The following is a 19,671-nucleotide window of genomic DNA, read 5'->3' on the forward strand; positions in this document are numbered from 1 at the left end:
TTCCCATTCCTACCTCAGGTGGTTTTCCGGGACGGGTGGATTCTCAGCCCCTCACACCCTAGCAGGTGTGGAAGCTGTTTTATGAGGCTCCCAGGTGTGTGGGGCCCACTGCAAAGGGACCCAGGGAGGGGCAGGTTTGCTTGTGGTTGCGAGTGTTTTCCCTGCAAACACGGCCTGTGCCAAAGTGTTTCATCCTATATGTGGTGGGGCGGCCACGTAACCGGGCTGCTGCCGAGCGCCGCAGGACCCTGGGGATGGGCCACCCTGGGGCCTCCTAGGCCAGGAGATCTCTGGAAAGAGGACCACTCTTCGCAGGGCCCCCTCAGCACTCTAGCCGGGCCTGGCCAGGCCCAAAGTCAGGGACACGACTCACCGACCTCTCAGGCCTGGTGGCTCTAAGCTCTCTCAGAAACGTGGCCCTTTCGGGAGGAGCAGGAGGCTACCTGATCCCTGACCCCAGTCACTGACTGAGCCCTGCTCCTGGCCACACCCTGAACCCTAACTCAAAGGGCAACGGATGAGAGGGTGCGTGGATGACCGAGTGCTGCTACCTAATACCTCAGGCTCTCTCCGAACGCATATTTCACGCGCCATGGGTGTGGCCCGTCATCTCTTTCCACATTACAAACTCCAGGCCCCACCTGGGCCATCTGGGGCCCGAGGAGCTGTGTGTATACGTGAAGAAGTTTGTATATATGTGTGTATGAGGGCTGTGTGTGTAGTATGTGGTTGTGTGCATGTAGTCACACATACACATGTGCATTAGGTAATAATCACTAGCATCAGAGGAAAGTGTGTGTGTTGCAAGCGTGTGTGTGTGTGTGTGTGTGTGTGTGTGCATGGGTGAGTAGTTGACTGTTTCCTGGCATTGGGAGGGTGTATACGTGTTTGTGCGTGTACACACACATACGCACGGGAAGTGACAGCACAACCGCAGGGCGCCCCTGTGTTCCTCTGCGTGGCTTAGCTGGAGTGTAGGCACAAGGGGACTTGGAGCCTTCCCCCACTCCAGAGCCCTTCATGGCTCCCGCTGACTCCACACCAGCCCAAATACCAGGCCCAAGCCCACCCTGTGCTGGATCCCCACGAGTGCCCCCAGAACTGACAGGGACCACGGACATCAGCAAGCCCTCCCCTGAAAGGACGGGAGCTCCCCTGCCCTATTCTTATGCCAGCCACAAGCTCCCTAACATCCGACTCCTGGCCGCCCGGCCCTCGCGGTAGCCGGGGCAAATAGCTGACAGTGGAGAGGGGCACAAATATTGACCAAAGCCACTCTCAGTGTTTGCTCTCAGCACAAACACTTCCTCTTCCTCGACACATCCAGCACGGGGGACACTGACTGACGACCAGTGGATACAAAGGAGGGAGATTCTCACCAGCCCCTCCTCCCTACAGCAATGGCAAGCGTGGGCAGGCGCCTGCTACGTGCACAGTGTAGCATCCTGGGTGATCTAGCCCCTTGACCTTCCTTCCCAGGGATGGGAGCTGGTTCTGCTCACCTCTGCAGCTGGTGCCTGGAACATACCGGGTGCTCAGTAAATATTTGTGGAACGAATGCATGTATGTACACTTGGAAGACCCTTGGAACAATTATAGTGGCAGCATTTCAGGGCTTCCCCTTCACCGAAAATTCTTAAGAGTACTGTATTAGTTTCCTATTGCTGCTGTAACAAATGACGACAAACGTGACTTTAAACACAAATTTCTTGTCTTATATCGCTGGAAGTCAAAAGTCCAAGAAGTCCAAAATGGATCTCGCTGGGCTGAAGTCAAGGTATTGGCAGAGCTTTGTTCCTTTCCAGAAACTCTAGGGGAGGATTTGTTTCTCTGCCTTTTCCAGCTTCCAGAGGCTGTTTTCACTGCATGCCTTAAAGCCTCTTCCTCCACCTTCAAACCAGCAAGTAGGGCTGAGGGCTGCTGGTGCAGCCACCCTCTCCCATCTGCCTCTCTCTGCCAGGTACAGGACCCTGATCACACTGGGCCTGCCTGGGTGATCTAGGATATTCTCCTACCTCATGGTCAGCTGACTAGCAACCTCAATCCCATCAGCAAGCGTCACATCTTTGTTCTGGAACCTAACACACAAACACATTCTGGTTTTGTATTCTGGACTCCCTGAGGGACCCTTCTTCTGCAGACTGCCGGAACTTAGCCTACAATTTGCTCAACTACCATCAAGGGGCAAAAGTGAGTTCCTTTAAGCTTCACAATCCAAATTGGCTCTCCATTGGCAGGGCTGACGGAAAAAAATATCTATAGCCAGACATTTCCACTCTGCTATGCGTTTATTTTTCTGCAGGAGAAGTAGAACTTGATTAAAGCAACCACATATACATTATTTTGTGTTATGCAAAACCTCCACTAGCGAGAAGACAAGCATTATAAACCTTCACGGACAGCCTAAGCAGGTAGCAAGTCCGGGAAGCTGGAGGCAGGGAGGGGTCTGGGGGCAAGAACAAAGCATGGCCTGGATATGGGAGCCTCGGTTCTCGCCCCTGCCCAGGCCCTGAGATCCTAGCATGGCCCTTCCCGTCCTGGGACCTCAATTTCCTCATCTTATAAGTAGAAAGGGAGTCAGAATGGGCTCATCCAAGGGGAAGTTCTGGGGCCAAGCTGGAGACTGGGCAGAGCCCCCACCCCCACCCCCTGCTCTGTGAGGTCACAGTGCCCACGACTCCACTTGACCCGGCTAGATCCCACATGGCACCTTCCAGGGAACACTAGGAGGTGGCAGCAGTGGTAGTCTCTTCCCCCTTGCCGACTCCCAGAGAGCCCCAGCACCGTTTCCCTAGATTTCCTAGAGAAGGAAATTGATGCCACGGTCCTTGAGGAACCCCAGGGACCCGTGTGACCCGCTTGAGAATGCCAGACCCAGGAGGTGAGGACGGCAGCCCCCCTCTCTGCCCAGTTCTTTGTGGTTTACAAACTGCCTTTGCCCTCTCCTTGGAGGTGAGCAGGCGGTCACCGGCCGCACTTGACAGAGGCAGCTACTGAGGTCAGAGAGGTCTGACTGTGGCTTTCCTAAAGTCTCCCAGCCAAGGGAGACCCTTTCCACATGTGTTTATTGAGCACCTGCTAAGCACTGAGCAGGGGGCTGGGGACACAGGGCCGCGCCAGGCGGAAGTGCTTCCTGCCCCCACGGAGGTCACAGTCCAGTGAGGGAGACGGTAAATGGGCAAACAAGCACCTCTGCCATCTGTCTGCCCACCTCTGCGCCCCCAAAAGGGGTGTATATCCCAAGAGGGTATACAAACCAGGGGCGCCTGCATGGTTCAGTTGGTTAAGCCTTCGACTTCAGCCCAGGTCATGATCTCACAGTTTGTGAGTTCGAGCCCCGCATCGGGCTCTGTGCTGACAGCTCGGAGCCTGGAGCCTTCTTCCGATTCTGTGTCTCCCTCGCTCTCTGCCCCTCCCCCACTCACACTCTGTCTCACTCAAAAATAAAATAAAAACATTTAAAAAATATTTTAAAAAGAGGATATACAAAACAATCTGCTGGGGTGAGGGGACAAATCATCCGAACTTCAGCATATATTTTTAGCCCACCCTCTTTTAATTTGTAGTCCTCAAGAACGTATAAATATTTGAAAAAGTAAATAATATGTTAGCACACTTGGAGCTATGCACATATATATGTATATACGGTATTATATATATAAAATTGCTTCATAAATAAATATAAATACATCGGGGGAGTATGATAATAAATGTTTGGAGACCTTTGCCTTAAGAAATAAAGACAATTTGTTATCTCACATGCCAAGAGGTCCCAAGACGTGTGTGGTTCCAGAGCACGTTAGTTCTGTGGTTCTGCAATGTCCCCTAAGATCCAGGTCCCTGCCACCTTTTTGCTCTTCCTGTCGGCCTCCTCGCTGTCACAGGCCACCAGGGTTCCAGAAGCACGGAGAAGAATGGCTGTATAGGGTGCAAGGAGAGCGGACATTGCTTCCTGTGGGTCTCATTTTAGCAAGGAGAAAGCCTTTCCCCCAAGGCCTCTATACCCAGCCCAGCCCCACACCTCACCCCATGGGAACTCCCCCCCCCCCCCCCCCCACTAGAGCCAGTCACAGCAAAGGCACTGGGAGTGTGACAGCAGGGCTTGGAGTGATCGGGATTGTCTAAAATCACATGGGGTAGGAGTGGACGGGACCAAAATCAGCCTCCTGCCAGTGACGGGAGCGATTGGCTTTGCGGGGATAACCACCTGTGACTGCCACCGCAAACCGAGTCCTCTCCTCAAAACAGACTTGCGTTTGGGGTCAGTCAGACCTGGTATGTCCCTGATTCACAGGCTGGTGGTCTTGGGCGAACTTGTCCGCCACTCAGTCTCTCAATCTGGAACGCGGGGACACCACGTTTCTTGAAAAAATTATAAAATGAGATTGTGAATCTTGTTATCCCCAGGGTCACCCAAAGAGGCCGGAACACCTGTAGGACGGCTCAGGACGCCTTGCCAAACGCGAGTGAGCAGGGAGGGACGAGAGGGGCCCTGGGGTCTTCGTGAACAGCAAGGGCCCGAGGCTCAGAGATGTCAGATGGGCAGCCTGGAGTCACCCAGCAAGGGGCGGGCTAGGGAGCAGGTGTGGCCGCGCCACGTTCTGGGTGCTCCCCGTGTCTGTGGGTGCTGATGTGACAGGCCCCGTGCTCTCTGCAGGTGATGCCATAGTGTTGCCCATCCGCATCAACGCCCCGGCCCTGAGCCTGGCCCAGTGCGTGCTGGCCTGTATCTGTACGTATACAACGAAGAGATGCCCTGGCCGTCAACGTGGGCCTGGGTGGGGGTAAGGCCTGCACTGGGCTGCAGGGGAGGGAAGGAACCCTGGAGGACTTCCCAGCGAAGGTGGCAGGGGCATCATTCCAGCCAGAGTCTCTTTGGTGGTTGGGGAGAGGGGATAGGAGGCAGACTTGCTGTTTGGAGGGGCTGACTGTGGGCCCTCCACTACTCTCCCGCCAGCCTGGCCCCTGGGGCCACTGATGAAGCCACGGAATGGTGTGACGCAGTGTGCCCTCCCTTCGGGCACGGGGTCTGACCACCCCCTAAAGATCATCCTTCTATGCCAGTGTTCACCCACCCACCCCTCCATTTCCTCATCACTCAGTCATTTCTCCAGCCATCTGTCCTCGTATCCATCTGCTGTAATATCCACGCACCCCCTGGGTTCACTGCGTCAGCCATCGGCCACCCGTACCTTTATTTGTTACTACTCACACCCATCCAGTCACCCACCCATCCGTCCTTCCATCCATCCTTCCGTCCGCCCCTCCTCTCAACCGTCTTCCGTTTCATCCACCTTCCAAACCATTCTCTTACCATTCTCCTGTCCGTTCACGTGTCTCCCACCTACTCATCCATCCTGAACCCCAACTTTTTACCTGGCTCCATGGTGGGCAACACTGGGCACCTGGGGATAAACCAGACAAGGACTCTGCCCTTGAGAAGCCCCCAGTGTCTGGGAATGGGCATCGGCACATCCCAGGCTTCGTGTGCCCCTGAGTCTATGCTAGGTGCCTATTAACTGCCGGCCGCAAGCCGTGCCCACCTCTAGGGCCCGTCCTCCCTCTGAGCGGGTGCTTACCTGTGAGCAGAGCAGGGCTACCCTGGGCTCGATTACAAAATTGAGAGGGTCTCTCAGCAGTAGGACCTCGCCTCCTGCAAGGGTTGGTGGGATAAAAACAAGGGTGTGGCTACTCCCTGCTCTCCTGCCTCCTTTGCAGCCTGGATCACCTGCCTGGCCTGCTTCCTGAGGACTCAGGCTCACCAGATTCTGTTCAACAACTGCAGGTGAGTGGGGGCAGGTGAGGGGAGGGTGATGGGGGCTGGGAACACGCAGCCCGTTCCTATGGCAGCCCCCTCACTGGTCTGAATGATCCCTTGATCACCGGACCAGACCAGCCATCCCAAACCTGGCTTTTAGCATATTCTCTCACCTCAGAACCCACTGTGGCTCCCCAGGGCTCCAGCACCTCAGCCCGCAACCTTCTGGAATCCTGCCCCACCCTTTCTTTCCATGCTGCTCTCATTCTGCATCCTGTTGTGGACCCATTGGGCCAGCAAGACTAGGGCTCTCACCCCCTGGGCCCGCCGTTCCTGCTCCCACCTCAGCACCAGGCGCAGGCTGTTTTTCTTCCTGGCATGCCTGTCCCTTCCTTTCCCTTCACTCTCCTGTCCCACGCAAACTCCTCCCAAGTGCTGCAAAGCTTTCCCCCTCATTCATCCATTTAGAGCCTGTATCCTAAACATCTTAATGCCTACTCTGGGCCCAGCCTTGACCCTCACCACTCCTGAGCTCCCAATAGGGGAAGGCAGGCAGACACCAAACCCGGTGTTAAGGGTGAGGGTGGGCAGTGTTGACTCTGAAGGTCGTAGGAGGAGGGGACATTTGTTTGAGCTGAACCCTGAAGGGTGCGCTCACCAGGACAGAAGGGAGGGAACAGACAGTACGTAGCTGGAGACGGGTGTGAAAAGGACGTGGTGGACCACGGTCAGTGTATCTCTGATGGCCCCAAATGCTGGGGTGAGAGCTTTCTTTCCTCCGTGAGGCTGTGCAGTCACAGAACGTGGTCAGCATCTTGGAGGGGGTATCACTGCCCAGGGAGGGCCCTGCCCTTCAGGGTTGGAAGAGGACAAGGGCCAGGCCAGGACTTGCTAGCCTATGCAAAACCCCACTTCACCTTGACCTCTGCTTCTCTCTCTTCCAGATGCAGGCTCCTCTTCCAGAAGCTCATGGAAAAGACAGGTGTTCTCATCCTCTGTGCTTTTGGTAAGTCTCCAGGGCCCTGCCCCATCCCAGGTGGAGGTATCCCTGCGCTCTTGCCCAACCTGGGGAGGAAAAGAGTGAAGGCTATTAATGAGTATTGCTGTGAGGATTAAATTAACTGATGACCAAGAACATGTTTTGAACACTAAGAAAAGCGCTGAAAACTCAAGTTCTCCCCCAACCGTGGTATGATCGTTATTACTTGTTTCTGAGCTTCAGCGGATTCCTTCCAACCACTGCTGTCACCTCCCAGGTCACAGCTTTGCTTTCTCAAGCAAAGGAGTCTCCTCCCTCCTCTCGAGTACACTGGCCCAAGGAGGCAGGGCAGTGGGGTGGGGGTGGCAGAAGAATTCATCCAATATTTTACCATTAAGTGTTTTTTAGCTGGGGGATTTTCATAAATGGGCTTTATCAGATTGTGGGAGTTCCATTCTATTCCTGATTTGTTGATTGCTTTATCATTAACAATGAATAGGTTTTAAAGAGCTTTAATAATGGTTTGAATGGTAGGATTTAAGGCAACACAGAGATTATGAAATACAGGGAACATCATCCCATTTTCTTCTCTTCATCGATTATCCCCAGTAGAATTGGAGCCGGGGAGAGAGAGGGGACATGGATTATTTGGTTTATGTGAGACACTCTACATATATGATATCATTTGATCATGAAGTGGATATTACTGTTGGTCCCATTTTAGGAGGAGGAAATTCTCAGAGGAGGAAATTGAGGTATAGAGAGATTAAGTAAATTCTTCCAAAGTTGTACAATGTTAGTAAGTGCCAAAGCTGGGATTTGAATCTAGATGCCTTAACTCCAGAGCCTAAGCTTTTAACCTTTCATCTTAAATGTCTCACTCTCATTCTCCTGGCCCCACAGGATTCTGGATATTTTCTATGCACGTACCGTCTAAAATGGAAGTCTGGCAGGTAAGTGTGTGCTCTCTTCAGGCCTCAGCACTGACTGGCCGCACCCCAACTAGTCAATGCTGCCTACATCAGCTTCTCTTACTCTCATCACATCTGGAACCTGATCAGTTCCTGACTCATTCCAGCCCCAAATCTCTGTCTTTGCGATGCCACCCACCTGGAACCCATCTCTCCCACCAAAATGTGGCTTTAAAGACCAGATTCAATAGTCCATCCTACAGAATGGCTCTCCTGCCTCTCCCTCCCAGAGGTGACCTATATTTCCTTTATCAAATCTCCCTCCTAGAGAACGATAGTGAGAATGGAACACAATTCTCTCTACTCAAGGCAGTTTGTTCTGTTCAAATGAAATGAGATCATTTGCTTTGTGGTTCCTGGGGAGAAAGGAGGAGGAAATCATGGCTATTGCTCCCTGTCAGAGGACAACAAAGAGTCTCAGAATGCTTAAGGAGAAAAGAGATCTGATGAGCTTGTCCTTCCCTCTACTCTTTTCTCCGTATAAACTCCATATACTTCAAGATCCAGCTAAAATGTCACTTCCCCCAGAAATACCAGGTGAAGGTGATGACATTCCCCTTTCCTCCCACAATTTTCTCTAATCATGAAAGCAATCATGACATTTTCCCAACTTTTTTGGGTGCTCTTGAAGGCAGAGCCACGTCTAATTCACTCCAGTGATGTCCACCTCAGGACTGGGCAGAAAGTTGCCACTATCGGTATTGGTTAATTGGATGATCAGATGGAAATGTGGAATGGAGGGAGAATGGATGAGATGATAGAAGTGGTGGATGTAGGGATGTGGGAAAATGGCTGGGAGGATAGATGGATGGATGAATGGAAGACTGAATGGATGAGAAAATGGACAGATGGACAGATAGGAGGGCAGATTAGATATATGGATGGATAAATGGATGGATGGATGGGTGGATGGATGGATGGATGGATGGACAGACAGTTAATGGGAGTTTGGATAGATGGGAGGGTAGATAGATGGGAGGATGAATTGATTGATGAAAAGGTCAATATATAAGGTAAGTTATATGAATGGGAGGGTGGATAAGAGGGATGAGGCAGGTTGGATAAATGGAGGAGTATATGTGTGAGAAAGGGTGGTTGGATGGGCTGGTGGATAGGTGGAAGGGTGGATGAATGTGGATTTGGATGGATCGACTTAAAATGGAGGATACACTGGATTTTGGATAGATGGTAGTTGAGTGGATGGATGGAAGAGTAAATGGGAAGGCAGATGAATGGATGGATTTATGGTTGTGGAAGATTGAATGGAGGAAGTTCTATTGGGCCCAGATGAGGCCATCTGAAAAAGATCCCTTGTTTCTGCAACACCCTACCAGGATGACAGCATAGATAGTCCACTGCAGAGCTTGAGGTAAGAAGAATCTGCTAAATAATCTTACTATCACCTAAAAAACAGAACTATATCCAGGACCTGTAAGGTATTGGCTAAGAATGTGGGCTCCACAGTCAGATAAACCTAGGTTTAAATCCCAGCTCCCATACTTCCTACTTGGCTAAACTTTTGCAAGTCACTTCACCTCTCTGGGCCTTCAACTCCTCATTTATGAGATGAGACATAACACCCACCTTGCTCTGGGTAATTATGAACGTTAAAGATGTCAACTGTCCTGAATAAATCACACTCAGCAAGTGGAAGCTGAGAAGAAATTTTAACCAACAGTATACCACCTGGTGGCATCATCCTTAATTGCAAACAAAATAGGAATATTTGGAAGGAATGAGTTAAATTTAAAGGTATTCCAAGTAGGAGGAAGAGACAAGAACCTGCTGGGTAGGGCCAGGGATGGGCCCAGAAGAGTGAGGAAATGTGAAGCTAGTTCTTTGTAGGTTGACTGACACAGATAGAAGCTAAGGGTGACAATAGCAGCATTGCAAATCAGTCACTCCATGTTCTCACTCCTTTCTTGTAAGAATGTACCAGGAGAAGGTGCAGCATCACTCTGGGGAAATCCAGGACCTCCGAGGTAACATGACCCAACTCATTGCCAAGCTCCAGTTGATGGAAGCCATGTCAGATGAGGTGAGATACTGGCCATTCTGCTCCCAAACATCTGACTTCTTTGTTTGATGCCCTTTTTCCTATTTCCCAACTTTTGGTGGAGCACATCCCCCAATAATTTCCTGGGAAAGAGTTAAATAAGAGGCGTATTAATTTGCTTAGAACTTGCACACTTGAAAATATCTTTATTCTACCCTTGCATTTGATTGATAGTTTGGCTGAGTATAGAATTCTAGATAGGAAATATTCCCCTGAACATTTTGAAAGAATTCCACTGTTGTGTTCTAGTTATACTGCTGCTTTTGAGAAGTCTATTAGTGCTCTTATTATTGGTCCATTGAGTGTGATCTGTTTTTTTATCTCTGGGAGTTTGTATGATGTTCTTTTTATCCACAGTGTTGCATATTTAACCTGCTTGGGATTGGATTGCTGAGCTTATTGGATCTACAGATTTATTTCTTCAATTATTGCTAAAAATGCTTAGCTATTGTTTCTTAAAATATTGTTTCTTCCCCATTATCTATCTCCTCTCCTAGAACTCCAGTTACATCTATGCTAGACTGTTAGAGTGATGTATTTGATCACCTGATGTGTTTGATTTTCATTCTTTTTCTCCATGTGCTTGAGTTTTGATATTTTCTATTCACATTTCTTTAAGTTTGCTACTAATCCTGTATTCTGTTCTGTCCAATCTACTGTTAAATTTTTCCATTAAGTTCTTAATTTCATATATTGCATTGTTTTAGAATACATATTTGATTCTTTTTCATAAATTTTAATTCTATGGTGAATTAACCATAGATTAATTCTCCAACATCTTACCTATGTCGTCCATTTTTTCTTTCTTTTATTTAATATATTGTTGTAGTAATTTTTATATCCTTATCTTCTAAGTCCAATATCTGGATCATCTATGATCTTTTTCTATTGTTGTTTATCTTTGGAGTATCAGTCATATGGTATTGTCTTTTCATGTCCAGTACTTTTTTAGTGTTTTTCTGGACATTGTATACAAAAGAACTCTGTGCTCCAGATAGGTATAACTTCAACTAGAGAGAGTTCCCCATTTTCTTTGTAAGGAAGATGAGTACACTTATCACTTCTATGTAGATGTTCATTGAGCTGTTTCAAACCTGGGTGGCAATTTGTGTAAGATTTAGTCAGATTTTTTCAGCTTAACCCTTTAGTGTCCTTCCCATGCAGCTTCAAACTTTTGGTAGATATCTTGATGGGAAAGACTGACCATATGTCTGAGGCTTCTCAAGTCTCCAATTAAAAAAAAATTTAAAAAGTTTTTGTTTGTTTTAAATTTATTTATTTAATATGAGAGAGAAAGGGAGTGAGCACGAACAGAGGAGGGAAAGAGAGAGTAGGAAAGAGAGAATCCCAAGCAGGCTCCACACTGTCAGCAACAGAGCCTGATGCTGGGCTTGAACTCACGCACTCTGAGATCACAACCTGAGCCGAAATCAAGAGTTGGACACTTAATGGACTGAGCCACCCAGGCACCCCTCTCAAGTCTCCAATTTTGTCTCCCAGCCCTGCATGAATGCAAAATCTGCAGCCCTAGTGGTAACCTTCTCTGCCAGGGGCAAGCTTGGATTCTCGGCCTCTAATTGTGCCCATAATTGGTTTAGTGCCTCCAGGTGTGGCTACAGCCTCTCAGTATTGACTCACCACTCCTTCTAGGGCAGCGGTTCTCAAAGTGTGTCTCCCATATCAGGAACATCAGCATTACCTGGGAAGATGTTAGAAATTCAAATTAATGGGCTACCTCAGACCTACTGAGGATGGGAGCCAATCATGTATGTTTCAACAAGCCCTCCAATGTTTCTGATATATACTAAGAAGATGTTTGTAAGGCTTTAATCTCTTGCTTATTTTGTTTTGGGGTCCCTTCACGGAAAGGGGCTTGGTTTCTAAGCATTATGAGACTGGGAAGTTTTAATATGTCTTTCAGAAGCTTTCAAGTTAGCTCTTTGGCCTCTTCAATAGTTCTGGGTTTCAGTTAACATCTTATGGGGAAAACTGTTCAGGTTTGAGGTTCATCAAGTCTCCAATTTTGTCCTTTTAGTCCTGTGTGTCTATTAAAATCTTTGCTGCTTTCTCTTTCACCAATAGCAGCCATTGTCCAGCCTATACCCATGTCTTCAGCCCATGCCCAGAATCATCAAATGCCCCCAGGCATTAAAAAATTGTTCATGAATTTCGGAATGGTTCTCTCCTCTCTAGAATTTTAATACATCTGGTCCTCATTGCTCCCATAGCTCAGTGGTGGCTTTACAATATGATTTCGTAAACTATCTGGTTTTACTAGTTGTTTTTAGTGGGAACATTGATCCTCTGTAACTTACTATATCTTCCCTGGAAGCCCTACATCTCACCTTACATCTTAAATGTCATGATAATTTGCCTATGGGCTAGCTACCCTTGGGGCCCTTTCAATCTGGAAACTCATGCCCTTTAGTCCTAAAAAGTGTTCTTTAATTGTGTGATTAAATGGATGTATCCCCTCCCAGCCATATGTGGTTTATTCTCATTTTTGAAACTCCTATTATTTGGATGTTAAATTCTTGAACTAATCCTCTTTCTCCCATTTCTTCCTGTTTTCTTCTATTTGTTATGATATGAGAAAATAGTCTCAGCTTTATCTTCCAAAACTTCTATTGAGTTTTTCATTTCTGCTAACATAGTCTGAATTCCTAAGAACTTCATTTTTGCTCTCTGGGTGTTCTTTTTCATAGATCCATATTCTTGTTTTATGGATACAACATTTTTTCTTACCGTTTGGAGCTTAGGCAGGTCATCAACCTTTCTGAGTTTCCATATCAACAAATCCCTGCCCTGTAGCACCGTGGCTGGTCTAGTTACTACTGCCACATAGCAAACCACTCCAAAACTTAGTGGTGCAAAACAATTGTTTTATTATGCGCAGAGATTCCGTGGGTCAGGGATCCAAACGGAGTGCAGTGGGGATGGTTTGTCACTGTTCCACAATGAGGCCTCACCTGGGAAGACTTGAAGGCTGGGGGTGACTTGGCATCTGGGTCTGGACCCATCTGGAAGCATCTTCACTCACATGTCTAGAAGTTGACATTGGCTATCAGCTGGGAACTCAGGGCTGTTGACTAATGCAACCATAGGTGGGCGCTCAGTGTTGTGTGAGCTTCCTCACAGCTTGGCAGCTCCAAGAATGAGCCTCCCCATGAAATAGAGCTGTATCCCCTTTTAGGCTTAGCCCAGAAGTCACACGGCATCACCTCTGCCATAGCCTCAGGCCCCCCCAGACTTATGGGAGGGAACCTTAGCCCCACCTCTCAATGGGAAGAGTGTCAAAGTCATACTGAAAGAAGGGTGTGGAGTGGGAGACCTGGTTGTGGCCACAGTTTTGAAGAGTCTAATAAAAATAATAGCCAGCATTGGGGCGCCTCGGTGGCTCAGTTGGTTAAGCGCCGACTTCGGCTCAGGTCATGATCCCACGGTTCGTGGGTTCGAGCCCTGCCTCAGGCTGTGCTGACAGCTCAGAGCATGGAGCCTGCTTCGGATTCTGTGTTTCCCTCTCTGCGTCTGCCCCTCTGCCGCTCGTGCTCTGTTTCTCTCTGTCTCTCAAAAATAAATACACGTTAAAAAAAAAATAGTGGCCAGCATTTACTGAGTACCAAGCATGCTAAGTGCTTTGCAGTCTTTATCTGGCAGGAGAGTGTAGTAGCTCAGAGCCCAAACACTGGAACCAAACTGCCTGGCTCTGCCTCTTACCAGCTGTGTGACCTTGGACACCTTACCCTTTTGTGCCCCAGTATTCTCATCTTTAAAATGGAAGTGATAACAGCACATACCTCCTGGGGCTGCTGTGAGGGGATAAGAGTGGACTTATGTGACACTGAGGACAGTCCTGGCACACGGTAGCAGCCTTACAAGCGTTAGCTCTAGTCCTCACAGCGGCAGGAGGAGGATGTAATTATCATCCCCATGTTACAGACAACAAGGTCAAGACTCAGAGGGGCGGTAACTAGCCCAAAGCCCCACAGCGGTAAAAGTCTGTCTGACTCCAGATGCCCTGCCCTTAACTTCCCTGAGACTCTGGTCCCACGTGTGACCCCGTCGTAGACCCGGCGGGTGGGGTAGCGATGGCACCGTGTCACCCGGGCCTCCTCACAGTGTAGTGACTGGTGGTCTTGTGCCAGGACCAGCCACAGCCTCCACAGGCAGGGGTAAGCAGTTAGGGACACGAGGATATCTGCAGCCACCTGTCACCGGGTGCGAACCCGCACGTGGACAGGATCTATAAGAACACACCAGCACACGGTTTGTGTTTTCTGCCTTCTCAGCAAAAAATGGCCCAGAAAATAATGAAGATGATACAAGGAGATTATATTGAAAAGCCAGACTTTGCCCTAAAGTCTATAGGTAAGCGACTCCCCCTCACCGCCCCCACCCAACAGCCTGCCTCAAGGGTCCTCAGAAACTCTTCAGTGGGTGGATTTCAGTTCTGGTCTGGTATCCTCTGCTCCTGGCAAGTTCATGCTCAGAGCTAGCCTCTGCCCCCAGACGGCTTTTTTTTTGCTACAATTTTCTATTTTCTCTAAAGGGGGCTGAGGTGGGGAGGGGAGGCCCTCCACTCCCCCCCCCCCCCCCCCCCCCCCCCCCCCCCCCCCCCCCCCCCCTCCCCCCCCCCCCCCTCCAAACCCAGAGGCCGGCAGAGCCGGGGAGACTGACCGTCTAAAAAAACCAACGCAGGCCCAGTTGTAGTTGGGAATCAGTGTTGCGGAAAACCGAAGCAGGTGACTGGCATGGAGGGGACCTGGGCAGAGGCCTGTGCGGAAGGATGTTTGAGTTGAGACCTGGAGAGGAGGGAAAAGTCTTCCAGACCCAGGGGAACCCATGTGAACGGTCCTCCTGTGACAGCGCAGCAGGAGTGTGTAGGGGATACACGGAAGGAGGAGAGGTGGGGCTGGCCAGGCAGCACCAGCTGACCCAGGCCCAGGGGCACGGGGGGTCAGAGGGCACTGGCTTACGCTCTCGGGGCCTCACTCGACCTCTCAGAGCCAGAGTGCCCTCCTCTGTGAAGCAGGTACAGCAAGAGCCACGGAAATAATAATGAGGCTGGCGGGAAGGACTTTGTTGTATTGACTCACCTCAACCTCACAACAGCCCCATGAGGTAGGGGGGTGTTATCACGATTATGGCTTCTGTTATTACTCCCATCACCCAGGGAACGTCTGAAGTTTACAGAGGGCCAGTGACTCACCTAAAGTGTTCGCCCGGCACGTGGTCAGTGCCCAATCTGACACCGTCACTCCCACACAGGGGCCTCCATCGACTTTGAGCAAACGTCTGCCACATACAACTACGACAAGGCTCGCTCCTGCTGGAACTGGATCCGGCTATGGAACTACGCGCAGCCCCCGGACGTGATCCTCGAGGCAGGGGGAATGGGGGGACTGGGGGGGGGGAGTGTCAGGGTCCTGGGGGCAGGACCTGGAAGCAGACACTGGGGGTGCGCACAAAGTGGGTGGGGGCCCGGTGTGGGGCTAGGGATAGGAACAGGAGACAGAGACGCGATAGGGGCAAGAGGCAAGAATAGACAGCAGGAACCACGGGGGGACTGGGCAGGAGCAGGGGTGGGCGCCGGGCAGGGACAGTCTGCTTTGGCACTGGAAGGGGGCCCTTCAGGACTTGAGGGTCAAGGAACCCTCGCAGCCCCAAGCAGGCCCCTGCCTGCCCTGCACTGGGCTGAGGGGAAGGTTCATTCTTACCATCAGCAATCAGGGGAGCTTCCTGGAGTTGGTGGCGCTGGAGCCAAGCTTTGTAGATGGAGGGATCCGGCTCACCCAGGAGGCAAAGGAGGTCTAGGGGAGCCAGGGTGGGATGAGGAATTCACCTTAACCCACCCACCCAGCATGGCCCCCATCGCACCTGCCCCTTCCAGCCCAACGTGACACCCGGCAACTGCTGGGCCTTCTCGGGTGACCGAGGCCAGGTGACCATCCGAATGGCCCAGAAGGTCTACCTGTCCAACCTGACGCTGCAGCACATCCCCAAGACCATCTCACTGTCGGGCAACCTGGACACTGCTCCCAAGGACTTTGTCATTTACGTGAGCACGCCCCCACAGGGAGCAATGCCTAACTAAGGAGACAGCCTCGTCTGGCGGGATTCTAGGCACTCTGTCTGCACAACCCAAGCAGGCTAGAGGGGCTGGATGAGGCTTAGTTAAGGCTGAGAATGGCCAGGTTCGGCGTTGATCACAGCCTTTAAGGATAGGAGATAAACAGCCACTTTATTTCAACCCAAGCTTTTCAGAGCCAATTTAGTCTTCAGAGACACTGATAAGGAAACTGAGGTCCAGAAAAGGGTCAGGGAAACACCCAAAACCTACAACTCAGTGGCATAATTAGAAGAGGACCCTCAGCCTTTTGATTCCCAATCCAGTGCTCTTTCCTATCTATTCCTCTGTGCTGCGATGCAGTGGTGCCCAAAGAGGTAGGGAGTTCCCTATCCTGGGAGGTATGCAAGTCTCAGCTGGAGAGGGGCAACACCCTCTGAAGGCCCTGCCCGCATCTGACCCTTTTGCCTCGGTTCTGGTTCCACAGGGCATGGAAGGCTCTCCCAAGGAGGAGGTGTTCCTGGGGGCGTTTCAGTTTCAGCCGGAAAACATCATCCAGATGTTCCCACTCCAGGTACCTGAGAAAGGCTGCCTACGTTGAGCACACAGCAAACGTGCACCATGTGCAGGGCTTTCCCCGGGAGCCCCATTTCATCCACCGACAGCCTCGCAGTGCACACTTGTCACTAACTCACGTGACAAACGAGGAAACCGAGGCTCAGAGTATGGAGCCACTGCCCAGGGCCAAAAGTAGGACCCGGAGGAGACCCATCCAGCTTCTAGCAGTGCATTGTCTTCCTGACTTGCCCAGGAGCACTCCCGTGGCAGTTCCTCCTGTGGCAGTTCCTCCCGTGGCAGTTCCTCCCGTGGACAGGAACTCTTGAACAGGGGGACCGCTTTAGCATCTCCATACTGGGAGGCCCCGTTGTCAGCACCTGATCTAACCACAGCAGGGCAAACTGGGGCCTGAAGGGGAGGGAGTCGGGGACAGGAGCAGGACACAGCAGGGTGGCTGCTAGAATGGCCCTGAGACTCAGTGGAATGTCAACACTTGGGAATCAGTGATACTGCTCCAAATCCTGGTACCACAAATCTGCATGATCTTGGGCCATTCCCTTTGTCTCTGCCTCTCAGTCTCCCCTTGTATAATTCCCTGGAAGGTTAAGAGCATCCAGAGAGATCTCAGAGGCCAAGCCCCAGCTTCTGCACCGGGCTCTGTCCCCTCTCAAGGAGGAGGCGTGCTCACCGAGCATCTCCTACAGGCCAGCTAGCTCCAGGACCTGGTCTCATGGGAAGATATTACCGCCCCCCCCCCCCGCCCATCTTACAGAGCGGGGAAACTGAAGCCCCAAGAGGGGCAGTGACTTGCCCCGGGGTCCCACAGCCATCTGTCCAGGGCCCCGAGGCTGGGACATTTCCCCATCACGGTATATCTGTCTTTCTCACCTCAGTACCTTCCATCCCAACCCCTGAGTACCAACTTCCTGTGCGGCTTCGGGACAGTTCATTCCACTCTCTGAGCCTCAGTTTCTCCACCTGTGAAATAGGAGGGTTCCCTTCCACTCCCAAACACCTCTCTGGACAGGCAGAGTGGAGGCCAATGGCCCCATGTCTGTGACTCTTCCAGAACCACCCTGTCCGAGCTTTTGGTGCCGTCAAGGTGAAGATCTCAAGCAACTGGGGGAACCCACGCTTCACCTGCCTGTACCGAGTGCGCGTGCACGGCTCCGTGACCCCACCTCGACAGTTCTAGAGAGCAGCCTGCTCAGAGCTCCTACCCAGAGAGAGATTAAAGTTTATTCTTCACAGCCCAGCCCAAGTCGGAATGTCTTTTTGGCTCCAAAGAGTGAGGGTGGGCTAGCATGTGACGTCTGAGGCCACACTTAGCGATTCTCAGTCTCATCCTGGGTGTCCAGGCACCCTCGCAACAGCCCCATGAGGCCCCATTTCACAGATGGGGACAGTGAAGGCACTGAGCAAAAACTTGCCAGAGGTCACAGCTCACAAAGGGCAGCACCAGGATTCAAACCCAGCCAGTCTCATCCTTGTACATACGTCATCTCCCTGGCTTCGAGTCACGCTCTGCCCCTGACCAGGGGCGACTTTGGGCAAGACCCAGCCCTCTCGGGGCCTCACTCTCCAGGTGTACAACAGGAACAAGATTATGGCTGTTGTATTAGATGAGGTGGGAGATGAGAGGTCCCACCCTTGCCCAGCACAGAGTGTTTCAACATCACACAGACCATTTACTGGGTGGCATCAGACAGGACACACACCCTCTCTGGACCTCAGTTTTTCCAGTTATACACATATCTATTCCATGTTGTGCCTCCAAAGATAGTATGTAAACAAAGTAAAAAGACAACCCACGGAATGGTAGAAAACATTTCAAATTATATAAGGGATTCACATCCGGAACATATAGACTCCTAAAACTCAACCACCACCACAACAAAAAAATCAATTCAAAAATGGGCAAAGGGAGCGCCTGGGTGGCTCAGTTGGTTAAGCGTCTGACCCTTTATCTTGGCTCAGGTCATGATCTCTCATTTCATGAGTTCGAGCCCCACATCAGGCTCTGCGCTGACAGCAAGGAGCCTGCTGGGGATTCTCTCCCTCCCTCTCTCTCTCTCTCTGCCCCTCTCCCACTCGTGTTCTCTCTCCCCCCACCCTCTCTCAAAATATATAAATGAACTTATAAAAAATGGGCAAAGGACTTGAATAGACATTTCTCCCAAGAAATATGCAATGGCCAATAAGCACATGCAATGTCACTAATCATTAGTGAAATGCACATCAAAACTCCAGTGAGATCCCACCTCACACCCATTAGGATACTACAAAACAAAACAAAATCAATGCTTATTGTTGATGAGGATGTGGAGAAATCAGAACACTTGTGCACTGTTGATGAGAATGTAAGAATACAGTCTCTGTGGAAAACAGAATTATCAGGGGCGCCTGGGTGGCTCAGTCGGTTAAGCGTCCAACCCTTTATCTTGGCTCAGGTCATGATCTCTTGGTTTGTGAGTTCGAGCCCCACCCTGAGTCAGTCTCTGTGCTGACAGTGCGGAGCCTGCTTGAGATTCTCTCTCTCCCCATCTCTCTCTCTCTCTCTGTCTCTCTGCTCCTCCCTTGCATGCTCTTTCTCTTTCTCAAAATAAATAAATAAAATAAACTTAAAAAAAATAGAATTACCATACGATCCAGCAATCTTGCTTCTAGGTTTATACCCAAAGGAATTGAAAGCAGAGTCTCAAAGAGGTATTTGAACACCCGCGTTCGTCACAGCATTGTTCGCAACAGCTAAAACATGGAAGCAACCCCAGCATCCAACAGCAGGTGAACAGATAAAATTTGACATATACATACAACGGAATATTATTCAGCTTTCAAGAGGAAGGACATTCTGGAACATGCTACAACATGGATGAACCTTGAGGACATTATGCCAGATGAAATAAGGCAGTCACAAAAAGACAGACATGGTGTGATTCCACTTACATGAGATCCTTAGCCAAATTCACAGAGACAGGAAGTAGAATGGCTGCCAGGGGCTGGGGGTAGGGGAGAATGGAGAGTTAATTGTCTAGTGGTAGAGAGTTCCCGTTGTACAAAATGGAAAGAGCTGTGGAGATGGCTGGCGGAGACGGATGCACTTTAGTATGAATATAGTTAATACCACTGAACTGTAAATTTTAAAAGTTAAGATGGTAAATTTTATATTGCGTGTATTTTACCACAATAAAAATTTGAAAAAAAAATCTATGAAATACCTTAAATCCTTTAATGGAAAATTTGAGATACTTCAGAAACATAAGAAAATCCTATAAATTCTGA

The 19,671-nt window shown here is 50.2% G+C and overlaps 1 protein-coding gene across 1 annotated transcript; it reads left to right on the forward strand.

Moving 5' to 3' along the window:
• Positions 1-2,675: 2,675 nt before the first annotated feature.
• SUN5 (Sad1 and UNC84 domain containing 5) lies at positions 2,676-17,644 on the forward strand. The gene is made up of 13 exons (XM_049650933.1): positions 2,676-2,881; positions 4,408-4,466; positions 4,658-4,732; positions 5,719-5,785; positions 6,703-6,764; positions 7,641-7,690; positions 9,043-9,077; positions 9,638-9,746; positions 14,054-14,132; positions 15,033-15,148; positions 15,655-15,822; positions 16,319-16,405; positions 17,459-17,644. The coding sequence occupies exons 1-13, from the start codon at positions 2,817-2,819 to the stop codon at positions 17,582-17,584; spliced, it is 1,098 nt and encodes a 365-aa protein (XP_049506890.1). The 5' UTR covers positions 2,676-2,816; the 3' UTR covers positions 17,585-17,644.
• Positions 17,645-19,671: the final 2,027 nt, after the last annotated feature.

Source organism: Panthera uncia (assembly GCF_023721935.1).
Source record: "Panthera uncia isolate 11264 chromosome A3 unlocalized genomic scaffold, Puncia_PCG_1.0 HiC_scaffold_11, whole genome shotgun sequence".
NCBI classification, from domain to species: domain Eukaryota; kingdom Metazoa; phylum Chordata; class Mammalia; order Carnivora; family Felidae; genus Panthera; species Panthera uncia.